Source organism: Pristis pectinata, chromosome 4 (assembly GCF_009764475.1).
Source record: "Pristis pectinata isolate sPriPec2 chromosome 4, sPriPec2.1.pri, whole genome shotgun sequence".
Taxonomy (NCBI): Eukaryota; Metazoa; Chordata; class Chondrichthyes; order Rhinopristiformes; family Pristidae; genus Pristis; species Pristis pectinata.
The window spans coordinates 94781754-94805718 of NC_067408.1; the positions used below are offsets into that span (position 1 = coordinate 94781754).

At 38.8% G+C, this 23965-nt stretch overlaps 1 protein-coding gene across 3 annotated transcripts in view; it reads left to right on the forward strand.

The window, feature by feature from the left end:
- The window catches only part of LOC127569427 (immunoglobulin-like domain-containing receptor 2), an 80896-nt gene that overhangs the window by 42761 nt on the left and 14170 nt on the right, over positions 1 to 23965 (forward strand). For 2 of the 3 annotated variants that reach the window (XM_052014060.1, XM_052014062.1), the window contains exons 4-5: positions 14963 to 15019; positions 22753 to 22899. In XM_052014060.1, the coding sequence (XP_051870020.1) occupies positions 14963 to 15019; positions 22753 to 22899 (204 nt within the window). The remainder of the gene's footprint in view (positions 1 to 14962; positions 15020 to 22752; positions 22900 to 23965) is intronic. The other variant, XM_052014061.1, reaches the window with a different exon arrangement.

A 23965-nucleotide genomic window follows, 5' to 3' on the forward strand; every position in this document is an offset into this window, starting at 1 on the left:
TTGATATCTCAGGCAATGAAGATACCATGGTCAAGTTAATGTTTGGCTTATCATTACTTTGCCATAGTGTATTTTTAAATGATGTGATCTGTACTAGTTAAATTTAATCTTTTTAAGATTTTATTTACAGCGTGGTAACAGGCCCTTCCGGCCCAACGAGTCTGCGCCGCCCATTTTAAACCCAAATTAACCTACCCGTACGTCTTTGCAATGTGGGAGGAAACCGGAGCACCCGGAGGAAACCCACGCAGACACGGGAGAACGTACAAACTCCTCACAGACAGCGACAGGAATCGAACCCTGATCGCTGGTGCTGTAATAGCGTCGCGCTAACCGCTACGGAGTATGATATGGGTGTATAATTTAACTATTAAATAATTTACTACAAATCATATTTTAGGAGGAATAACAGATAAAATGTTAGTAGATAAAAGGTGCTGGGGAGTAGGTATAGAGGAGATGCCAGGGGTAAGTTTTTTACTCAGAGAGCAGTGAGTGCGTGGAATGGGCTGCCGGAAACGGTGGTGGAGGCAGATACGGTAGGATCTTTTAAGAGACTGTTGGATAGGTACATGGAGCTGAGAAAAATAGAGGGCTATGGGGAAGCCTAGTAATTTCTAAGGTAGGGATATGTTCGGCACAGCTTTGTGGGCTGAAGGGCCTGAATTGTGCTGTAGGTTTTTCTGTTTTCTATGAAATCCATTTGCACTATAATCACCTAGAAAATGGGTATCACTTGAATAGGAAGTTTTCTCCCCTAATTAATGTCTCCTATAAGCCTTGGTACCAGAGAAAGCACAGCAGATGATCTTTAAATACTTTAATATGATACAATGTGCAATGTTGCTGCCTGATTGAAGCATAACTTTTTGAGGTCTTAACATTGACTGCATTTTTTTAAAAAACAAACTGCAGTAAAACACCAAAAACCCACTATCCAATTGTTCAGAAATCCCAATGGTTTAGCATCTGGTTTATCTGGTGCTGAACCCTTTAACACCCTGGGGCCCCAGTTCCTGCATTCTCTTTAGCACATCAGGATCCCAGTTTCTCGTGCTCCCTTAAGCCCATCGGGGCCCTGGTTCCCTTGTTCTCTTAAGCATACTAGGGCCCGGTTCTTGTTTCCACTTCAACACACCAGGACCCTAGTTCCTGTGCCCACCAACACATTGGGATCCCAGTTCCTCGTGCTGCCTTCAACACACCAGGGCCCCTGGTTCCTGCGCCCAATTCAACACACCAGGGCCCCTGGTTCCTGCGCCCAATTCAACACACCAGGGCCCTGCTTCCTATGCTCCCTTCAGCACACTGGAATCCGGTTCCTGTGCTCCTTTCAAGACGCCAATACCTTTTCTTCCAGCACCAATGAAACTCATTGGTGCCTCTGTTCCCATGATCTCTTTAAACTTACCAGTTTCCACATTTCCTTTAAATTCCCTTTAAAGAGCCAAGGAAGCACGAGAGTGACTCTGACTCTGAGAAAGCAGTTACTAACTGAAATCGTAGACAGTCAAGCAGTTGAAATATATTAAATGCAGTTGCGACAACAGTCAGAAAATCCCCAGAAAATATGGCTGTCACTCGCTACAAGATGAGAAACAGATTCTCTAATATTATTATAAATAGAGAATAACTGTGCCTGTGGATGTCCAATCTTTTCTGAATAGAGAGATTTTTGTATTTTATGAACATCTTACACTGATTTATAAGGATTTTAATTCTCACGTTAAAAATTAAAGATCTCCATGCATCATAAGTCCTTTCTTTTAAAAAAAAGGTTCAGATTTCCAGATGACTTATTTTCATTTGACTAAAGGTACTCCTGTGATCTATCTTGGTAGGTTACTCTGCACTTTGCCAGGATTTCTTTAAACCAAACTCGAAAGCTGTGTTGCCAGCCTGTGGTTTACTGATCCCCCGTGGTCCACCAGGCCATTGTGAGGGCCTGCTGAAATGAAAAGTAATAAAATTTAGCCCATTTAATCTGCCCTAAATCCCCACACACCCTCAGTTGATCCATTTCTTAAGGTTCAGGAAATTACAGCAACCCCAGCCCAGGGGCAAGGGCACTGAACCAATGTAATGATAACAATGCTTTTGGAACCAGCAATCAATGTCTCAAGTGTGGCACTTCATCACACTAAATGCAACACACAGCAGAATATGGCACACGTACACAGTCCAGGCAGACATAGAAGGTAGCTGATATAAACAGCAGTCCAAAATGAGCAACTGGTGGAGGCCAGCCCCCAGTGACAGGGTTGAAAGTTTAAGTGGCGGGGAGGTCCCTGTGATCCAGTTGCTGAAGTTGGGCCAGAGACTTTCCATGCATCTATTGGTCTTGAAGCTGATTTTAAGCTCTGTTACCTTGGAAACTAGGTTTGGTAGAGGCAATGGCATTTTATTTTGAATCCCAAGCCTGGCAAGACAGTAATAATGCAGGTTCAAGGGAGGTTGGGAATAAAGCGGGAATGTGTTCCTGGGATCAAAGGAGGTGAGGATACGATATAGAAGTGGAGTTGATGTTCAAGATCAGTCATGTATGTCAAGCAGAGTCAAAGAGGTCATGAGGCCTGCTCCTCGTACTTCTTGTATTCCTGTCCTATTTTAATTACTAATTGTACATGATTATTTATTTTAGTTAGTTCTGTTCTTAGTTTCCCAAATCATGACTATCATTGGTAAGAAGCAGCATGTGGTGGTTATGAAAATTTTGAAATTTAAAAGGAGACCACGCCTCCACTGTAAAAGATAAGATGCATGTTATTTTTAGTTCACATAGCCACTTGAATCTGAAGCCTGCATAAATCTGGCTCTAAATACTTAACTGTGTACTCACTTATTCTAAACAACATGGTTAATAGTTCATGAGGACCATCAGAAGCAGCAGAAATGTACACCACCGCAATCTGTAACCTTGGGCCTCAGCACATCCCTCAGTCTAACATTGCTTTCAACCCTGATTCAATGAGAAATCAGAATCAGGTTTATTATCACTGACATATGTTGTGAAATTTGTTGTTTCATGGGGCAGTGCAAAACATAAAGACATTAAAAATTACTACCAATTACAAAAATAAATAGTGCAAAAGAGGAATAACGAGGTAGTGTTCATGGGTTCATGGACTGTTCAGAATGGCATGCTGGGAGCAGCACCAGGTGGCCCTAATAAAGGGTGCTGACCTGGTGAAGCTACAATACAGGATTGTATGCATGCTGAACAACAGAAACAATAAGCAGTACACATAAGTAAGCAGTCTCACAACCAACCGAATCAGATCCTAGCTCAGCAGTCCCCTCACGCCTAACTGTCAATGATCACAGACAATTAAATAACCAACAGGACAAAAAGCCTCCAAGGACATCCCCATCCTCGGTGATGGCAGGGGCCAGCATACCACTGCTAAAGGCACAGCTAAAATATTTGCAGTAATGTTCAGCCAGAAGTCCCAAGTGAATGATCTCCAGAAGCTGGTCTTCAGTTAGTTTCATTCACTCCATGTGACATCAGGAGAGCACTGCACAGAGCAAGGCTATTGGACCAGACAACATCCCCACTTAATATTGAAGACCTGCACTCCAGAACTAACTGTCAAGTAAAGTAGAATTTATTGTCATGTGCACAAGTATGGTGAGGTACAAGTACAATGAAAAACTTGCAGCAGTGTCACAGGCACATTGGTCCAGACAACACAGAAAAAATTATACATAAATTATCCATGACAGTGAAGAGAAAAAATGACCGTGTAAAACAAGACATTAGTGGGAAAAAAACCACACTGTCAGAGACCATGGTAGTGCAAGAGGTGGTCCGTAGTGTTCCATTGCTGAGATAGGGTTAGGGTTGTGCAGGTCAGTTCAAGAACTTACAGTAGGAAAGTAGTTGTTCCTGAACCTGGTGGTGTGGGACTTCAGGCTTCTACATCTCCTGCATGACAGAAGTGGCAAGAAGAAGGCATGACCCATACGGTGGGGACCTTTGATGATAGATGCTGTTTTCTTGAGGCAGCACCTCCTGCAGATGCTTTCAATGGTGGGGAGGGCTGTGCCCATGATGGACCAGGCTGTGTCCACTGTTGTCTGCAGCTGCTTGCATTCCTGTGCGTTGGAATTGCCGTTCCAGGCCATGAATCAAACAGTCAGGATACTTTCAACACTGCATTTGTAGGAGTTTGTTAGGGTAGAGTATTTGGTGATGTGCTGAATCTCCTTGAACTTCTAAGAAAGTAGATGTGCTGGAGCACTGCCTTCACGATTACATCAATGTGCTGGGCCCAGGAATTCAAAGCTGCTTACTCTTGCCACCTCTGAACCACCAGTGAGAACTGGCACATGGTCACTGGACTTCCCCTTTCTGAAGTTAACAATTAGCTACATGGTTTTGTTGATGTTGAGTGAGAGGTTGTTATTGCACCACTCAACCAGATGTTCTATTTCACTCCTGTACACTGACTCATCACCACCCGTGATTCAGCCAACAACAGTGGTGTTGTCAGTGAATTTGTAGATGGTATTGGAGCTGGTGTAAAGAGAGTAGGGCAGGGGGCTAGGCATGCAGCCATGAGATACACCTGTGTTGGTGGTCAGTGAGGAGGAGATGTTACCAATCTGTACTGATTGAGGTCTGCCAAAGGGAGATGCAGGGGCCCAGGTTTTGGAGCTTGGTGATAAGTTTGGAGGGGATGATAGTGTTGAGCGCTGAGTGTAGTTGATGAACAGCAGCCTGACATGTATCACTGTTGTTCAGATGGTCCAGAACAGAGTGGAGAGCCAGTGAGATAGCTGATGACCCTTTGAGGCGATAAGCAAGTTGAAGGACATCCGGGTCATTTCTGAGGCTGGAGTTGGTTCGCGCCATAACCAATCTCTTGAAGCACTTCATTAAGTGTTACTGGATGGAAGTCATTAAATTCCATCCCACTGCTCTGTCCAACTGATCTATATCCCATTGTATTCTTAGACAACCTTCTTCAATATCTACGACTCTAGCAATTTTCATGTTGTCTGCAAATTTACCAATCATTGCCACCTACGGTCTCATCCAAGTCATTCACATAAAGCCCGGAACTGTTCACTGTGTACACCACTTATGACAGACTTCCATTTAGAAAAACATCCATCTACCAGTACCCTCTGCCCCCTATCACCAATCCCATTTTGGATCCAGTTTGCTAACATGCCTTGGCTCCTTGTGCTTTAACTGTCTGAATCAACTTACCATGCTAAAGTCCATGTGAACCATTTTTACAGTTCTGCCTTTATCAGTTTTCCTGGTTACCTCCTCAAAATGACAATCAGATTTGTGAGACATGATCTCTCCTGTATAAAACCATGCTGACTCCTCCTCATCAGTCTTGGTTGAAAGTGGATTAAGTCCATATAATGTTCATCAATTATAGTGGTCTGTTACTCGAATTGAGAGAGTTGTAATTTAAGTGTAATTGGTACAGAAGTGCAGCAATTTAACTATCAAAACATATGCAGAATGATTTAGGATTGGCAGTAATGAAATGCCAGTTCTTGAAATGCAGACTTGGGCTACCAAATTTGATAGTGATAATTAACAACAATCTGCCACTCAGTGATTGGACTTGGTGGGTCAGTAAGTTTTTCATTATACTCAATAGCTTATCCGTTTATTGTTCTGCACCAGCTTATTTCATTTGCCTTTCTGAACTGCTCACAAGCTGGGAGGCAACAGTGCCCAGCATTTACAGCATTGTTCACTAGATCTGCTGGTGTTGATGAGTGTCTGGGCTGAGGAGAGACGGTCTCCATAGAATTTTGCTTTGCTTCCCTCCTGCTCCCCTCCCCCATTCATTCCTAAATTTCTAAACCTTACTTCTGTGTGATGCTTCATCCATAATAAATAAGGGCGCCTGGAATTATTTTTCCAACTGAGCTGAGCAACAGAAAGAAAATAACCAGCTATCCTGTGAATGATGGGATTTAAAATATATACATAATATATTTAAGGCAGTTAAATTATTTTCATAAATGGAGTAATTGTACAGACCTTCCTTAAACAGCAATTAGAGCCAATGTTTTGGTCATCTTATCAGTCACTCTTCAACAATTCTCAACACAAAATTGGAACAAATTCCGTTATCCCAGGATACAGCAGCCTCAGATTTATTCTTAAGAACACAAATAATAAGCTGTAAGCAGTGAAGGTTTTGTTGATTAAGGTCTCTGCTTCCAGAGTTTCCATGGCAACCACATTTGCAAGGCTCTTGTTGCTTGTTAGGCCTTTGATCTTTTCAAAAGTATTTCTTTTGTGTGCCTGCCTCCCTCTGCTGGTTTATTGAAGGCTGCAAAAGCTTGTAGAGAATCAAAATCAGGAAAATAGAAATAAACAAATTAATTGAACATATATATCTGGCAATAAATCTGTAACCATCTTTTATCTCACAGTGGAGAATGTTTTCTTAAATAAACAAACACACCAGTGTCTGTGATGACCTGCTGTGCTCAAGAGTTCAAAAGAAAACTAACTTGCAATCAGGGAGCTTTCACTCACTTGGGTCTCTCAAATACATCTGCTGTTGGTATGACGACAGTTGGGTTAAGTGAAGGGTAGAGCCAAGGGTCAAATATGAATTGGACTCCTACATTTAGAATGCTGTAGTAAAATAAGAAAACTGATGATGTGAAAAATACAATTTATAATAACGTACAGCTTGCAGTCCCAGGAAAGCTTTTAAAATGTTACTTGAATCATTCAATAAGCAAATTATAAGCACTTTACCACATTGCTGCATATACTTTGTTATATACAGATGCATGTTAAAGGAATTAATATTGAATTCATGAATTGCTTTTTAAGAAGAAGTAATAAATTAAATAATAAATGAAATAATAATGAAAGTCAGTTATAGTAAACCTGATTCTGATAATAGCTGTTATACCTACATTTCTGACTAAGGGCAGGAGTACATTTAATATTAAAAAACAATGTACATTTATTAACTCAATATTTAAAATTCCCATTTTTGTAAACTGTGACTCTTAAAGTGCTGTTTGCCTGTGCCACCTTTCATATCCCATCACTGACACCATTTCCAGATGCACTGCTTGGAAAATGTAGAATGAGTGATGAGTTGCCTGCTGGCATGTGGGGACAAATAATTGCTGTTTGCCAGACTTTAAAAGGTTTTAAAATAATTAATTGTTCTGTCCTAACATGGGTATTTGCTTCCTAATTATGTAATTGTATGGCAGGCAATGTAATCCCCTATAGTAAAGTACAGTATAAACATACCCATCAATCAATATTGCTCACCCCAGATTGCCAAAACTACCAAAGGACATCATGATTTTATTAGCCATCATATTTCGATGATGCTGTGTGTAACTAACTGGGCACTGGGATACACAGATGGTCTGAGATGTCATGAAATGGTTCAGTGGCTTGAATGTCCTGTGTTGCTAATGCATTGGTACACATATTACTGATTACATTGTAAAACAATTGCAGTAATTTTACATTTCTGTGCTTTACTGGTGATCTGCATAGTCTACATAATTATTAAACACCTTTAACAACAGCTGGTCAAAATAAAAGCTATTAGTGGATATCTCACTTTTTAGTAAACAAAATCGGATCTACTCAGTGATGCTGGAATCAATTCTTTAGGTTAAGAAAAAACATGAAATGCTACACTAACTCTCTAATAGCAATCTAAACATATTAAAGTTTTTATAAAGTTTTCTTTATCAGTACAGTGTCTCCATTACCTTAGCATGCTCAGATGAACAGAAAACTCTCATAGGCTGTTGAATTCCATCAGTCTCTCCTGCAGGCATCTCATTGAATATTCCTTGCCTTGTTGATTTTACTGCTCCATGTCTGACACACAGCAAGCAGATAAACAAGCTTGTTGTTGTTAGTGTAATAAAAAGGCTTTTATTGCAACTCTACAGCCTCTTGGAAAGATGAATAATACAGATAACTGAAATGCATTCTTCCACTTTCTGTTTTAAAAATCTTCTTTTGGCTCGCATGTACCTTGAGGATAGATAAATAAATTTTAGTTTGTCGTCATGGGTCATTTTGTTCGGGAGACGGAGTAAACCCAGTAATTATGAATTTGGATGCCCAGTACATATTTCCATAAACAAAATGAGATGCATAACAGGTGCTTGAGTGGACATTATATGCTGTACATGACAACTCAGACTCAGAATACATCCACGTTGGCATGTCTTAAAGATTATTGGATAAGATCTTAAAACTAGCTTAGACAGCAGATGTGTGGCAATGGAATGATAAATTAAGCTATTTGTGACATTCTGTATCCAAAACAAAAATCCAATGGCTGTACACATTAGCCTTGGTTACAAACTAAATTGACACCGATGTTCCTTCAGCAGCAAGGACTTTGTGGGGGAGAAGGGTGGAGGAGTAGAGAGTGGGAGTCGGTGGTGCACCTCTAGCCTTAGCCAACCCCTTCAGACCTTTTTCCAAAGGAAGTCTTAATTAGGCTATCCATCAAATTGCTTTCACACTCCTTGGTATCCCTGAGGCTGTTTATTTTCTGTGGTGATAGAGTCCAGCTGTTCCGATACACAAACACTTGGTGTTTTCACAAACCATATATTGGTAACAAGAATGCTAAAGCTGCTTTTATCCTTAGTATTTAGGTGCACAGTATAGAGCACTGCAGGAAATGTACAATATTAATTGAGGTATGTTTTTAAATGTATTTGCAGTTGCAAGTATTCTCATTTTGGAATTATCCATCAGTGAGGCAACAGTTTTAAGAATAGCTCTTGTCAAATTTCCAGGTCCAAGAATTAGAGTAAACAGGATATCTGCAATTATTTTAGTAAATATGCAATACGAGTAATTCTCAAATATATTTTAAGACAGAGCTTCTGATAAAGCATCATTTATAAGAAATAATTATTAACAAGGCAAGAATTTAAGATCCAAAAGCTAAACACTGCAGATGCTGGTAATCTGAAACATAACAGAAGATGCTGAAAATACTCGGCGGGTTCGGCAGCATCTCTGGAGAGAAAACAAGTTAATATTTCATGTCAATAATCTTTCACCATTGGAATTTTCATCATAATTTAAGATGTTACTTATTCCGGAGGAAAGGATTAGTTTCACTTCCACCATTTACAACCCAACCGAATGCAAGTTACAGTGGATATACAGTAGCAGTTCATATTTTCTCATTGCCTTTAGTTCGGGCATACTGTATTTCATATCTGGCTTCTTTAGATAGCCAGTTGAATGTTTCTCTGTGAAATAATCCACTGATAAAGTACTTTGAAGTACCACAGTTGTGATGAAGACAAATGCAGCAAGCTTTCTGAGCACTCAAAAAGCAGTGAAATTAATGACCAGTCAATTTATCTTTGGTGCTGTTCATTTATGGTTGTGGTTGGAATAACAATGGTAGTCATCTCTTATTCTTTATTTAATGCTACTCTATCTCTAACATTCACTGGAACCAGCAAGCTGGCTCAATGTCTCATGCAAAGAGCAGCACTTGCTCAGACTGCACAGAAACGTCAGCTTGGTTTATCTGTTGAGTTCAAGAGGAGTATTTCAAATGATAACTGCATGGCTCAAGGTAAAAGAGGACCAGAAGATTCATAGAGCCATGTAGATATAGCACAGAAACGGTCCCTATAACCCTTAGAGTCCATGCTGACAATCACCACCCATTTTACACTAATCCTATATTAATCACTACTTTATTCTCTCCACATCCTCATCAACTCCACTCCCAGATTCTACCAATCACCTACATACCAGGGGCAATTTACAGTGGCCATTTAACATCCCAACCTGTGCATCTTTGGAATGTGGGAGCACCCAGAGGAAACACACACATTGAGAATGTGCAAACACCACACAGACTGCTCCCGAGATCAGGATTGAACCCAGGTGTCTGCCGCTGTGAGGCAGTGGCTCTATTAACTGTGCCACTATATTGTCCTAGAAGAAAATATGACAATTATGGATTCATTAAAAGAAGCTGAAATACATTGATGCTGCTTTAGACTAAAGATTAAAATATAATTTTATATAGCTTAGAATTTTTTAGAAATAGCTTTGAATTCTTAGAAAGTTATCAAAAATCATTAATAAATGTACACTTTCATACGTGACATTTTGTAATCATGATGATAATCACAGACACAGCAAATAGAAACCCAGTAATAAACTATTTTATCCCAAATGGTATCAGAGAGACTGGCAGTCAGATTGCTCCCTTCAGGAGATCCCAAAGCAGTTTACAGCCAGTGATACTTATTTTAAAGCCTGGTCATGACTGTAACATGGGGAATATGACAGCCAGTTTATACACAGCAAGTTCCTGCAAATAATCTGTTTCATTACTGACAAGCAAAGCATGTTTTTGATCATTCACAGACAGCTATATTTAAACATGCATCATCCCATTATATGCAATGACGCACAATAAGACTCCCACTCATTGTGGTGTCATTTGTGAAGTCTTTGTAACCCATTCAGTCATCAGCTGGATGCTTTCTCAGTGATCAGCTAGAATGGGAAGAGGCGTCAGAGGAAAATAAGAATCAGTATGAATCATTGGGCCAAATGAGTGTTGTAAATTCAGTTGAAATCAATTGAACTGCATTGTTGCTGCATTAGCATTAAAGATAGCAAGATAGCTTTAGAAGCAGATTAGTCTTTTTGGGGTTGCCGATTTTGATGTTTACATGTAGTAAACATAATTTTCTATTATTTATTGATGATTTTGCATTTTGTATTTATTCAAGAAGGACAGCAAGCCTCCCCTTACAAGTGTTGTTCATTTTCATCTAATTCTGATAGTTATGTATTATTTCTTTTGCTCTAGTAACTCTAATTAGTTTGGAAAGACTCACAACAGTGGACCATTAAAATTAACCCATCATTTTAAGAAGAAATTATCTTAAAGAATCACAATATATCAAAGTAACTGCAAACAGTCTAAGGAAAAGCTCAACCTTTTTTTAAGCATCATTTAAGTGCAGGTTACGGTATGAACATATTTTAATGTAGCAGTGCCATCTAGTGCTTCCGGATGATAGAAAATGCCAATAATTTTTGAACATTCTGAATCATCCCCAACAACTTTGACGTTCTCCAACTTAGAAACCGGACTCGTTTGCGTTTGATTTAATGAGCTGTAAAAGCAGCTTTGCACACATCAAGCCACCAATCACTTCTAGTTAATCAGAGACCATCAGGAAATTTGTTTGGGCACAATTCACCCTACTGCGGCTGAGATTTGCACCTGTGGCAATTGGTGATATCATAGGCCACACTGTGCACATTTCAACTGGCTGAAACTGAAGCTTTTGAAGAAACCTTTGACTTTCATTATTATTTTGTGATACATCCAGGAGCAGATTACGTAGGGGTTGGGAATATTTGACATCAATTAAAAGGTCTGCACCATCACATAGATATTCTTCATATAATATCTCCCAAACTACTTTTCAATGCTCTGTACATTGTTGAATAATTCACTGAATTTCCATTCACTGATCCTAGCCTTTATTTTGGCAATCATGTGTTGTGTATGCAGTGATCACTGGCCATTAATCAGCCCACAGTTTACAGCAGCTTGGGGCCACTTGTGGTATAGCTGTCCCCAGGCCAATTCATTGTGTTGTACAGGAACGGTTGCAGACTCGGGAACGGACCGTGTCAGTCTCCCAATGCTTGAGTTTTTCCTTGCCTGATTGCCAGTCAGTTTTGCTGTTGTACTATGGTTGCCATGAGAGTTCTTTAAGCATTGACTTGCTTCTCAGCAGTCAATGTGCCAATGATGTGGCAGCTACAAGCTCTGCCTACAGATCCCAATGGGAATTGCTGAGGTCTCATTTTGGTCAATGAATTTGTGTGCTAAATGTATATTGTGAGACAGCCTTTCAAATTTTTGGGTGATGACGGTGAGCATTGGTGCTATACGTAGCACATGTTTAGCATAACAAGAGAAGGTGAATTCCAATTTCTAGTTTCACATGTGTTTAAGCACTTGTGATCTAGCCTAGTTTGGTTCATTGAGGTTTGTCCTTTAATGTACCCAAGCATTTAGCCCCCTACTATTTTAATAAATTCGATAAAGAACCATGAACCAAAGCTACACAGAAGATTTTAGGTTAGCTGTTTTAAAATGGCTAATCCAAGTCAAATCATCCAAAACAAAATGGTTTAATTCCATCCAATCCTTTGGAAATTTTTGAGGAAATGTTACTGAAATTTCTAACAGTTTTTTTTTATTTCGCTTTAGTTCATTAATTGATTAAAACATATGAGGAGTTACAAGATGCAGTTAATGAATCCTAGAACATGACATTGGCCGGTCAGCTAGTACAAGCCAACCCACAGTGGCTACACCATGAGCACTGGTAGATCACTTCTTGGCTGAGGAGTGGTCTTCAGCAGCATACTTGAGGATAGGTCACATTAAAAAGAATTAAATAAGTCCATGGTGGTGCAGAAATGAGGCTTGTCACTGGCTGAACCTACAAAATAAAATGCTGGATCAGTTGCTCTATTAACCCATCTTTTATTATCTGTTCTTTCCTTTACGAACATGCAAATTAGAAGCAGGGAGGCCATTTTGCCCCTCAATCTCCTCTGCTATTTAAAAAGATCATGGCTGATTAGACTCTATCATCTATTCTGCAATCCTGCTTGGCAACCTTTCACCCCCGTATTATAAAGAATCTATCCACCTCTGCCTTAAAAATATTCAATGACTCTGTTTCCACCACCCTTTTGAGGAAGAGACTTCAAAAGATTCATGACTGTCATATTAAAAAAAAGACAGAGGCTAGAAAGTGATAAGTGGAGACGCGAGGCTACAAATGCCAGAATCTGATGACTAAGGAAGGTGATAAGATGGAATCAGATAAGTGAGGGATGATGGACAAATGGAACCAGTTGGGGGAGGGATGGGAGACCCACTAGTTAGGTGTTTATCACCATCCCCTTCCTTACCTGGTTCCACCTCTTGATCCAGCCCCTACCTCAACCCTCCCTCTCACCTCCTATACTGGCTATCTCCCCTCAGTCCTGCTGCACGGTGTCGACCCGAAACATCAACTGTCCCTCTGCCTCCACGGATGCTGCTTGACCCATCCTGGAGGATGCTCCTCCAGGAGCTTGTTTTTGGCTCCAGTGGATATAAGCCTGGCCTGACCAATCTTTTCTCATAAAGCAATCTGCCCATTCCAGTTATCTGTCTAATAAATCTATTAATTGCTTTAATAGAAGATGTTAGAATACATTCATAGAATTTAATGTCTTTATATTATTCTTTAAATAAGATGACCGTTGCTGTGCACAGTACTCCAGATGTAGACTATATAACTGAGGCATAACCTCCCCATTTTTGCATTCAATTATCCTGCAATAAGAAATATCCTGCATACTCATATGTTGGGAATCATGCATTAAAAAAAACCACATCTGAGAGCTCTTCAATGTGTCACCATTTAGATAGTACCATTTTTTCATTTTTCCTGCCAAAATGAAAAACTGGCAAATGGAGTATAATGTGGAAAAATCAGAACTTTTGCTCACCTTTTTTAATCTATATATATCCTTCTGTATCCCTCGACTTTCTTTGTGTCAGCAGCAAATTTAACAACCACACCTTCAGTACCTTCACCCAAGTTATCTATATAAATTGTATAAAGTTGAGACCCCGGAACTGATCCCTGTGCCACACCACTCATTATCAGAAAAAGATCCTTTTACACATGTTCTCTGATTTCTGTTTGCCGGGTAATTTTTCAACTACATCAAAATGTTACCTCCCATGAGTTTTTGTCTCGTGTAATAACCTTTGATGCGTTATCGTATCAAATACCTCCTGGAAATCTAAGTGTTGCACATCTCCTTAATCCACAGTACATACCACTTCAAACAACTCTAATAAATTGGTCAGTCATAGCTTCCCTTCCACAAAATCAGGTTGACTGTGCCTGATTACCTTGATTTTTTTTCTAGGTGGCTTCCCATAATACATTTTCTAATAGCTTCTAGCATTTTCCCTAAGTTAACTGGCCTGTGCTTCCTGCTTTCTGTCTGTCTCCCTTTATCTTTGTATAAAGGAGTTACATTTGCTTTTTACCCCCAATCTAATGGAAACTTGTGTGAATCAAGGGAATTTTGGAAAATTAAGATCAATTGCATCAACTACCTCACTAGCCACTTCTTCTGTGGCCCCAGGATGATCCATCAGGACCCAGGGACCTGTCAGGCTGCAGCTCCAACAATATGCAGTTTCACAAGTAGCTGTCACTGGTGCAGAACTGTGACAAGTAAAGACTAAAGTAAAGTGCTGATTAAACCCCCTCATGTTAGTAACATACCCAGGATTTAGACCAATGCTGAGAGTGTGATAGTGCTCTTGGGTAGGGAGGATTATTGCATTCTATTCATCCTAAGTCATTCTAAGAAGAATCTATGGGTACATGTCCTGACCATTGGTTAAAGAAAAAGGAGAGGATATTTTATATCCTTACCTTACCGCTCTTCATCTTGATAAACAAAAAAATTGGCTACATATACAAACTAATTAAAGTAAGTCATTTAATCTAAACTTCTGAATAATTTGGAATAATTATTAGTATCCTTTGCACTAAAGTGGAAGGAGAGTTTATTATGGATTATGTAAAATAATGGTTATCCAGATTTTTTTCAAATGACTTTCGGGTGATTTCCTCTTTTCTGTACTGTCAGTGTGATGATCTGAAACTGCAGGTTTTAGAGAAGACAGTGGATGGGGAGAAGGACATTGGTTTGAACTAATGCAATCATTAGTAAATGTGTTTATAACATCCAGCATGCAGTAGTTACAAAGCCTAAACATGTATCAGTCACAGATACAGATTAAGCTGTACTCTTTTCATGCATAGTAATCATATTTCTTTCTTTTCTCTCTCTCTCTTTCTACCTCTCTCTCTGATTTCCTAGGTAGGAGTGAAGTGGTTGCAGATCTGTTACCCAGTTTTGATGTAGAGATTATGCCAGGTACTGGTATTTCTCATGAAGACCATTCACTCCCCCATCCCTTCCCCACAAACTGTGCTCATCATTATGCCGTTTATCTGTACCTCAAAGCCTGACATTTCAAGCAAATTGTTATCTTAATGTTTTTCTAACTGCATTGAAATTTATGTATCAAATGAATCTGACTGACACGGCAGATGCATTAACACAGGAAAGTTTGAGATCTGGCAGAGAAAATGGCTGCTTCAGATTATATCATAAATTTGAAAATACTTGAAATATTGAACCAGAAGAGAGATCTTTGGTTTTTGAAGAACAGGTCATGACAAATCACCACAATATTATCAGGCTGTTTAAAAAAAGGATGCAGAATATTGGGATGCATAACACGAAGGAGATCACTTTCAATCTGTATTTAGCCTTTGTGGGTCCACATCTGGAATTCTGCATGCAGATTCCCAAAACACATTTCCAGTTATTGATGGGGTAGAGAGAGAGAGAGATACCAGTCTCTGGAAATTCGTCTATGATCAGTAACACTGAATACATTGTTTAGTAGTGGCAGCATGTTGTACTCTGCTTTGAAAAATTCATTCCATTGAAGGAACAAAATGAATTTTGGAAGTACAGTACATGTTGCTGCTGTATGCTGCAATTATTGGCTGGGCATGAACTTTTAGCAGATATGTTTGATTTCCGAATTGAAAGGATTGATTCATAAAATAAGATTGGCTGGGATTTTACGCTTTTTATGAAAGGTTTTGGACAAATTTGAGAAAAGAAAGTAACCACAGGAAATGCAGGAAGAACCTTTTTTAAACTAAAAATGTGATATGTGGAACAGATCACTAGCACAAACAAGAAAGGAGCTTTAAAAGGTTACAAAAAGGATGAGTTTTTGTCAGCATTTAAGGCCTAAGCTGTTTTGCACATTTTAGAAAAGCAAGAATTAGATGCTTTGGATTAGTGGGCTAGATGATTTGAGGACTGCCTCCTTAAACCAACAAATGCCATATATTAAGTCATGTTGCAAACTAACCTTCAACCTAAACTTACTCCAGCTGGTGAAATTGATAATACATTATCTGGCAGATTACAATATAAAACCCACTTGTAAATGCCATTTTCACAAACAAGATTATATTCTCAATTAAATGAGCTGTCAAAAGTGTTCTCACTAAGTGTGTAGAAAGTGAAACACGAAAGGATTTATTTCTATAGGGAATGTTTGTTTGTGATTCATGTATATTAGCTGCTCAGTGCAACTGTTGCTTTAAGGTTGGGGGTAGCTACAACCTTAAGAAACTGTGTCACCTGGTTAACTGTTCCAGCATTGTATGTACCATGCTTCAGGTTCTGTTGAGAGTCAGCTACACAAGAAATAGACATTATTCCTTACTGCTTTTGTCTAAACAAGTTATGTAATACTCCACATACAGCACAAGAATGCAAATACTCTACAATATTGTTTTCTCATGCAATGATTTTGCTTCAAACATGCACCGTTGATGACTAAGTCTTGTGATGAAAACCTACAGGCTATCAGCTAAGAAACTGTACTTTGACCTCGATAACTAGGCTGAGCTCTCAATCTGTTCATTGCTGCCTCTTTCCAGAGGATAAAGAAAAAATTGTTTCTTTGCCAGGGTATACGTGCCACCAGCAATATTCAGAATGTTGTGGGCACCACAGTCAAGCAAAGCTAAGATAAAGGTTCCACTTTGTTTAGATTAACCCAAACTTGCAGAGACTAATTTTAAATCTATTTTGGTTTTTAGTTTAGTTTTGTTAATAACTATTATATTAATTGTAAATTTTTCATGACTGACCAGCAATATCATCAATGTCCTTTTCCTTTTCTATCTTTGCCTTTGTAGCCTCCCCACTGGTTTATTTAGTAAAGGTAGTATGTAACTTGCTTATGCTGCCCAGAAAAGCTCAGCTCATGCCAACCATTCTGCCTTAAGGATCTTTACTCCCTTGAACTGCCGACAGCTTAAAGTAGGAATCCTTTGGTTTCACTGGGTTCCACATTCCACTGTTCCATTGTGAAATAATAAATATTTCCTGTTTCAACATTCATTCCTTTACATTTATCTTCATGCGGTCCTTTGGGATAATCGTTCCAGATAATTCTGCATGCTCTCATTTCTCTTGCACCTACTTCTAATCTACATAGCTTGAGAAATACTGTGGACAGATTTCCCCAGAGATGCTGATTCACTGCCACTATTGACAAACTGGAATTCCAGTCCAGGTTATCATTTACTTTCAGTTCTACTGATTTTTATTGACTCATGTGGCTGTTCACTTCATAGGATCAAGAACTCTTCTCTGTGTTTGAATAGCCACATTTTAAATAGGTTCATGGTACTATAAGAACAATTTGGTGTCAAAAGTGCAATGAGACAATCTTGAATGAATAATTATTGGAGCAAAGGAACAATTATTCCTTAGAATGCCCATATGAGAGCAACTTGCTGGAAGATAATGCAACTGGATTTACAATTTAATGTGCTCCAAGGAAAAATTAATTTTGCTTTCCCTAATCACACTTGCCAACCATGAATGCAGAACTGCTATTTAACATGAAACTGCTTTTACTGAAGATAATTACTTCTGGATACCATAAATTACAGCAGTACAAAATCAAAGTTAATTAAAAATTTGCATTTATATAGTATCTTATCACATCCTTCAGAAACATCCCAAAACACTTCACATTAAAATAGTTTCTTGGAAGTGTACAGTAGTAATTATTGTTATGCAGGTAAACATGGATAGCTAATGGGTAGCACATGATTCCTGACAATGATGAAATGATTGACAGTATAATCTGGTTTTATGGGTGTAGGTTGAGGTCAAGCTGTTGGCCCAATAGTATCTTGCAATCCTTAACATTGTGGCAACAGACAGACAGAACTACAATTTAACCTAATCTTATCTGCTGATGACAATTCCAGTAAGAAACACTGCTTCAGTGCTTCACTAAAATTTCAGATAAGTCACCAGAATCCCCAAATAGAATTTGAATCCTGAGATAAGAGCACTAAGATTACACTGAAGAGAAACTAAAGATTATTTAAGAGAGAGTAGAAACCAGTGCATTCAAAAATACCCAGGACACAGCAAAAAAAAAAGTATTTCCTAGCAAATAGTACTGATAGCTGGGAAGAGAAGAACGTAGGCCTCTTGTTCTGCTGTGTACTCAAAGAGGTGAAAATATAGTTTGTGGTTACAACAAATACCTGAACTTTCCAGCTAGTAGCCTGCCTTAATGCTACTCATGAAATTTTTTTTAAAAACTGAAGATACTGGAAATCTAAAATAAAAACAGAAGATGCTTGAAATACTTAGCAGGTCAGGCCACATCTGTGGGAAGAGAAACAGAATTTATGTTTCAGGTTGAAGACCCTTTATCAGAACTGGGACAGAGACAAAAGAAGCTGAAGTAAGCTTCCTATTTTTCCTTCCCAATTCTGGGAAAAGGTCTTCAACCTGAAACATTAACGGTTTCTCTTCCCATGGATGCAGCCTGATCAGCTGAGTATTTCCAGCATTTTCTGTTTTTATTTTAAAGTTTCTCATCCTGATTGTGCTCATTTATATCAGAATGATCTGATCAAAGCAAATAGTTACAAGATATATTCTACACTGCTCCAAGGAGAGTTGTATATGTTATCTGAAATATTTTACTGCTAAATTTCAGAAAAAAATATTCTTTGCATTTACATGGCATCTTATTCAAATCTTTCAGAAACACCTCTTAACAATTCAGATTAAATTACGCTTTCAGAAGAGTACTAGATGGGGTTATACAACTAAATGTGCCAGCTATTTTGTGCCTATGGCCCTTCACAGCATGCTACAATGTCATCAATAATGGAAAATGAGCAATTACATGATGCAGTAATTAACAAATGGAATTGGATGGGATAATTGAGTTGAACTTCCCATCAATGTCGTCGGTTGCCATGATGGCATTCTGTTTATAATTAACAGTCTACTCATTTATGCATACAAATTAGTTTTAAATGGTCCTTATGAGCAATAAGTAATCACAAGCATAGTTTTTTTTACACTGTTAACCTGGTCAGTCATTTTTTTGAAGTCTCTGCTCAGGTACCCCTGTGAGAAATGTTAGGAATAAGTCTCGACACCGGAGGATTTTTGTCACTGGTCACGGTTTGATTTGCTACAGTTATCCACTTTGGAAAAGGTGAATTTTTTCTGTAAAGCCTAAAATTTCTGAATTTTGGGGAACAAGTAAGCAGCATGGGATGTCTGAAACCTTTTCACATTTTAATGCTGGAAATACACAGCCCATCAAATGTTAGCATTCACGGATATGGACTCTCTGCGAATTCACGTTAACTGTGTTTCTGTTCCATGCCTAATTCCCTGAGCATTCCTGATATCTTCTGATTCCATTTCAGATTTCCAAAACCTGTAGTATTTAAAAATTGTGTTTTGAAAAATGTTGCACTTGCAGAAATGTGACTGAACTCTCAGAACTTTTTGTATACATAATATTAAAGAATGTGCCTTTTCCAACCTCAAAACCTCCCAAAATATCCTGCAGCCAATTGAGCACTTCTGACATGCTCACTTCTGTAATGCAGGCAAGGTGACTGCCAACTGGAATTCAGCAAGGGCTAACAAAAGAAAGAATGTTTTTAATGATACTGGTTCAGAAAGAAGTACTGAATGGGGCACCATCAGACTATACTGTTTAGGAATTTCTGTCCCTATTAGTAAAACACCCTCACTATTGGCCTACTCCCATTTCTATGTTGTTATACTCCTGTGCAATGAGTTTTATAATACCAATGGAGATGGTGAATATGGAAAGTATCCAAGAATACCTTTGCAATACTCTCTATTGCAATAGAAGCAAATGGATTTCTCTATTGAAGTATTCTCTATATTTTCTCTATTCTCTATTTCCTCATTCTGTTGGTTTCTGATGCATTGGCAAATGAGGTCAAGCAGCCTGTTGTCCCCTTGCTTATGGATGGATTACCATTTGCAATAGGGAGGGCTGAAGATTGTTACATTATCTCATGTGTTTTTTTAAAACCAGTTCTTTTACTACAGAGGCCTTTTGGTTTTCAATCAGTGGGTTCGGCAAGTATTAAAATAAGTCTCTGGAATTATGTGGTTATTGTAATATTGATTTTTCCAGTTGTTATCCAGAATGGTTAAGAATGGAGGGAGGTGTGATTTCAACATACAGTAGGTAACAACAAGCCCTATCTCCCACCTTGAAATGGAGTGATTATATTTCCTTAGCACTCTTAGAACACAGTATGTACGTTGTTGCATTGGTTCTTGTTCACTTTGATGTAATTGGTAGAATTTTTGGTGTACTTTTTATTAGTTAGCAGATTTTTTTCATAGATATACAGAAACAATAATGGTATTCATATAGTGCTTCGATACTGAAAAGGAATGACAGTATGTCAAAAAAAATAAGGGCTAAAAATGTGAGGGTTAATCAAAAAAATTGATTGAAGTGATGGATTTCAAGCAAGGTTGGAAAGGAGATCTGTGGGAACTATCCACCCAAACATATCCATCAAACCCTTTCTTGAAAATATTTCAATTTTTAACTTTAATAATCTTTTCCTTTTATTCTTTCAATTTTGTGATAAATAATTCAACCTAAATTTAATCCCAGTTAGATCTGAACTGTCAACAGTTCACTCTGCTCAATGTGTCCTAGAAATCAAAGGGTGCACCAGGATCCTAATTTATCCTGGGCTCTAACTTGATTAAAAACCTTGGATGCTGATTCTTAGGTTCTCTCTACTAGTAATCCATACCGAGAAGAGCAAACATTTCTAAAATAAAAGTAAGGCCAAGTTAATGAAAACAGCAGTTTTTATCCGGCTCCAAATTACTTGAACATTAACTAACACTCCCGACTTTAAAACTACCACCATCCCCCATTTCCCCAAAATTTTCAAGGATAAGTGTATAAAAATGAGGCAGCCCCTTGGGATTGAGAATAACTTGCTTCCATTCCAATTTTGTGAGCTTAGAGGTGGAAACTGCAGTCTTCCACAGATGGGGCAGGTGGTGGCTGAAGGTAGCTTGTGAAGTGGTCTGCACCTTTGCTGCTTACACAGGGCCTCTGATGCAGGAACTCCAGGTTCTCAATACCATCTGGAAGGCCCCTTCTCCTCTGGACCAGAGATTCCCTGAAGTCAATTTATCTTCATTACATACTTGAATTTTTTTCCTCTGTCCTCCTGCTAATCCTTTCCCATGACAGAACTCAGAGGAGAGTGCCTAGTGTTGGGCATGTGAACAATGCCTAACATGACGAAATGTGCTTAATTAGAGCCTCACTTGGCCTGAGAGAGGGTATTGACATTGGTTTGCTTGTCCTACCAGTGAATTTAGTGGATTTTTTGGTGTCAGTGTTGATGGTACTTTTCCATTGTCTTGAGATGTCTGCTGTAAGTAGTTCAGGTTTTAGGGATCACTGCTGCCTGGTAAACGTTGATTTCTGTGCCAAGTCTGAGGTTTTGAACTTTTGTTCTCAATCAATCAAAGGCTGTGCAAGAGCATCAAAGGTGATATTGAATTTTATTTCAATGCCTGCTTTCCCCTAGGGGTGGCTCCTGAGATATGGGAAGTGGTCCACATTTTCCAGGGTTTTGCTGTGAGCCTTTATTATTGGAGGGCAGTGTGGTGCAGAAGTGGCAGGTTGGTTGAGGCCCTTTGTTTTGCAGAAATTGAGTGTGAGGCCCATTCTCTCATAAGCTCCAGTGAAAGCGTCGATGATGCCTTGGAATTCGGCTTCCAAAGATGCACAAACACAAATTCCAATTGCATATTGCAGCTTGATTACTAAGGTCTTGGTAACCTTGGTTTCGGAATGTAGTCACTGTGGTTTGAACTGTTTCCCATTAGTTCACTCTGACCTCACTAAACCTATAGTAATGTTGGCTTCCTCCTGGCCTTTGCAGATACACACACTTCAGCTTGTGGCATTGAGCCAAATGGAATCAGACTTGCATTCCCTGTATGAATCAAATCTGCTGAGTTCTGCCAGAGCAGTTGACCAGCAATATAATAGGTCAGTGGCACCTGTTGTGATTGTGATTGGTCTCAGTGGCAACTGCTTAAAGAGAAGAAAACCAGCTAGAAATCACACTTCAATAATTCTCCAGAATCCTCTTCCTCTGTGCACTTCAGTAGATGCTGGGGAAGGGCAAAGATGAGCCTAATTAAGACAGTAGGAAGATAAAACCATTCAAGCATTGTTTCTATGTAGGTCTAGCAGGCTGATCCTGGAATTTACTCGAAATATCTGGAGTAGGCTCACTCATGCTCCTAGAATCTAAACAAAAATGATGTTAATATAGAAATGGCTTGGAAATGCTCCTAGTGGAACCATTTCCCAACCGTATCCCAGGAATAATAGATTTCAGAAGAATGGTGTATCATCATTTATTGTAAGAACATTAGGCCTTGCAGGTAGACTAAACCTTTCAGAAATATTTTATTGTTTAATTAATTGTTTTAGGAAACACCTCTAGGAATTTAGAAAAAGGAAAAAATCTGTACTGAGCAACACAATTTTTATTTTAAGTGTTAGTGAATAATCCAGCAGATTTTATAGTGTACTAGATGATAGGAAGCTATTTAAAACATGTCATAGCAGTGAAGTTGTTATTTAGCCATTCATGTCAAGATAATTCTTCATGCTGTATAATGCATTTTAAAATGTTTTTGTATTGCAGAATGGGCATTTGTTGGTTTAGTACTCTCTGGATCCTTTCTGCTCCTTATTCTTCTTGGTGTATGTTGGTGTCAGTGCTGCCCTCACACATGCTGTTGTTACGTCCGCTGCCCTTGTTGTCCAGAATCCTGCTGTTGCCCTCAAGCCTGTAAGTATACCTTTCCACCCTGCAACTGTTAAAAGGATTATTGTCTGTTATTTATTTTGCCCTTGTATCAGTGTTCTGGTATTGTAGGGATGCTTAATTTAGTTTAGGATGTAATATAAGCAGGGTCATGTAATTGCTCATATTCTTCTACATTTATGCCTGCCATGGAACGTGACAGATTCAGTGCTTTCTCATTGCAAAAGTCTGCATAAACTATATACTCTATACCCTTACCTGAGTGGGAATTGTGTTGATTGAATATAGCAATGAAACAGCCTAAAAGGTATTTCACCAGACAAATGTCTTTTTTATGCTATGTTACATGCCAAAATAAAAATATATGTATGGGAGCATATAGAATCATGTAAAATGGAAATCAAGTCCTAAGACACCACAAAAATCAAGTTTGCAGGATGGTCAGGAGATAAGTTAAAAACTTCCAAAAGTTTATCTCTTAACTAAAACTATACTTGATAAAGTTCACTGAAATAGAAATGTTACTATAAGAACTATACATTGGAACAACAAACCATGCAACTTAGGGCATTGTTGAATTAGGAACAAGACAGTCATTTGTGAGCAGTAACATATTATTACCAATCACACAATTATTTAAGTACATGCAATGCCTACCAGTTATCAGTTGTTGACAATTAAGAAAGAAACTTAATTGTCTAGAAAATCTAATACACCTTAATAGTTTTCTTTGGATTGGCATGGCATCAGTGATGCCTAAGGCCCCTCAACACTCAGTTTGGAAGCCAGTTTCAGGATGGTTGTTGACCACGGGCTCAGCCTGTGCTGTGCCAAGGGGTTGGAGGTTGAGGTCATTGGAGCCTGACACAGATGAATGAATGGTTGACGGGAAGAGATAAATTAGAATACCAGGACTGTATTTGGATGGGAATTGGGATACAGGTGTTTATATTGGAATGAGGATGGCAGCATTGGGATACTAACAATGATGTTTGACTTGGATGGTGGTGGAGGGGGGAGGAGAGGAACCTTGGCCTCACAGTCAGGGAGAAATCGTGGAGACAACAGATGATAGGCAGGTGCATTGGGA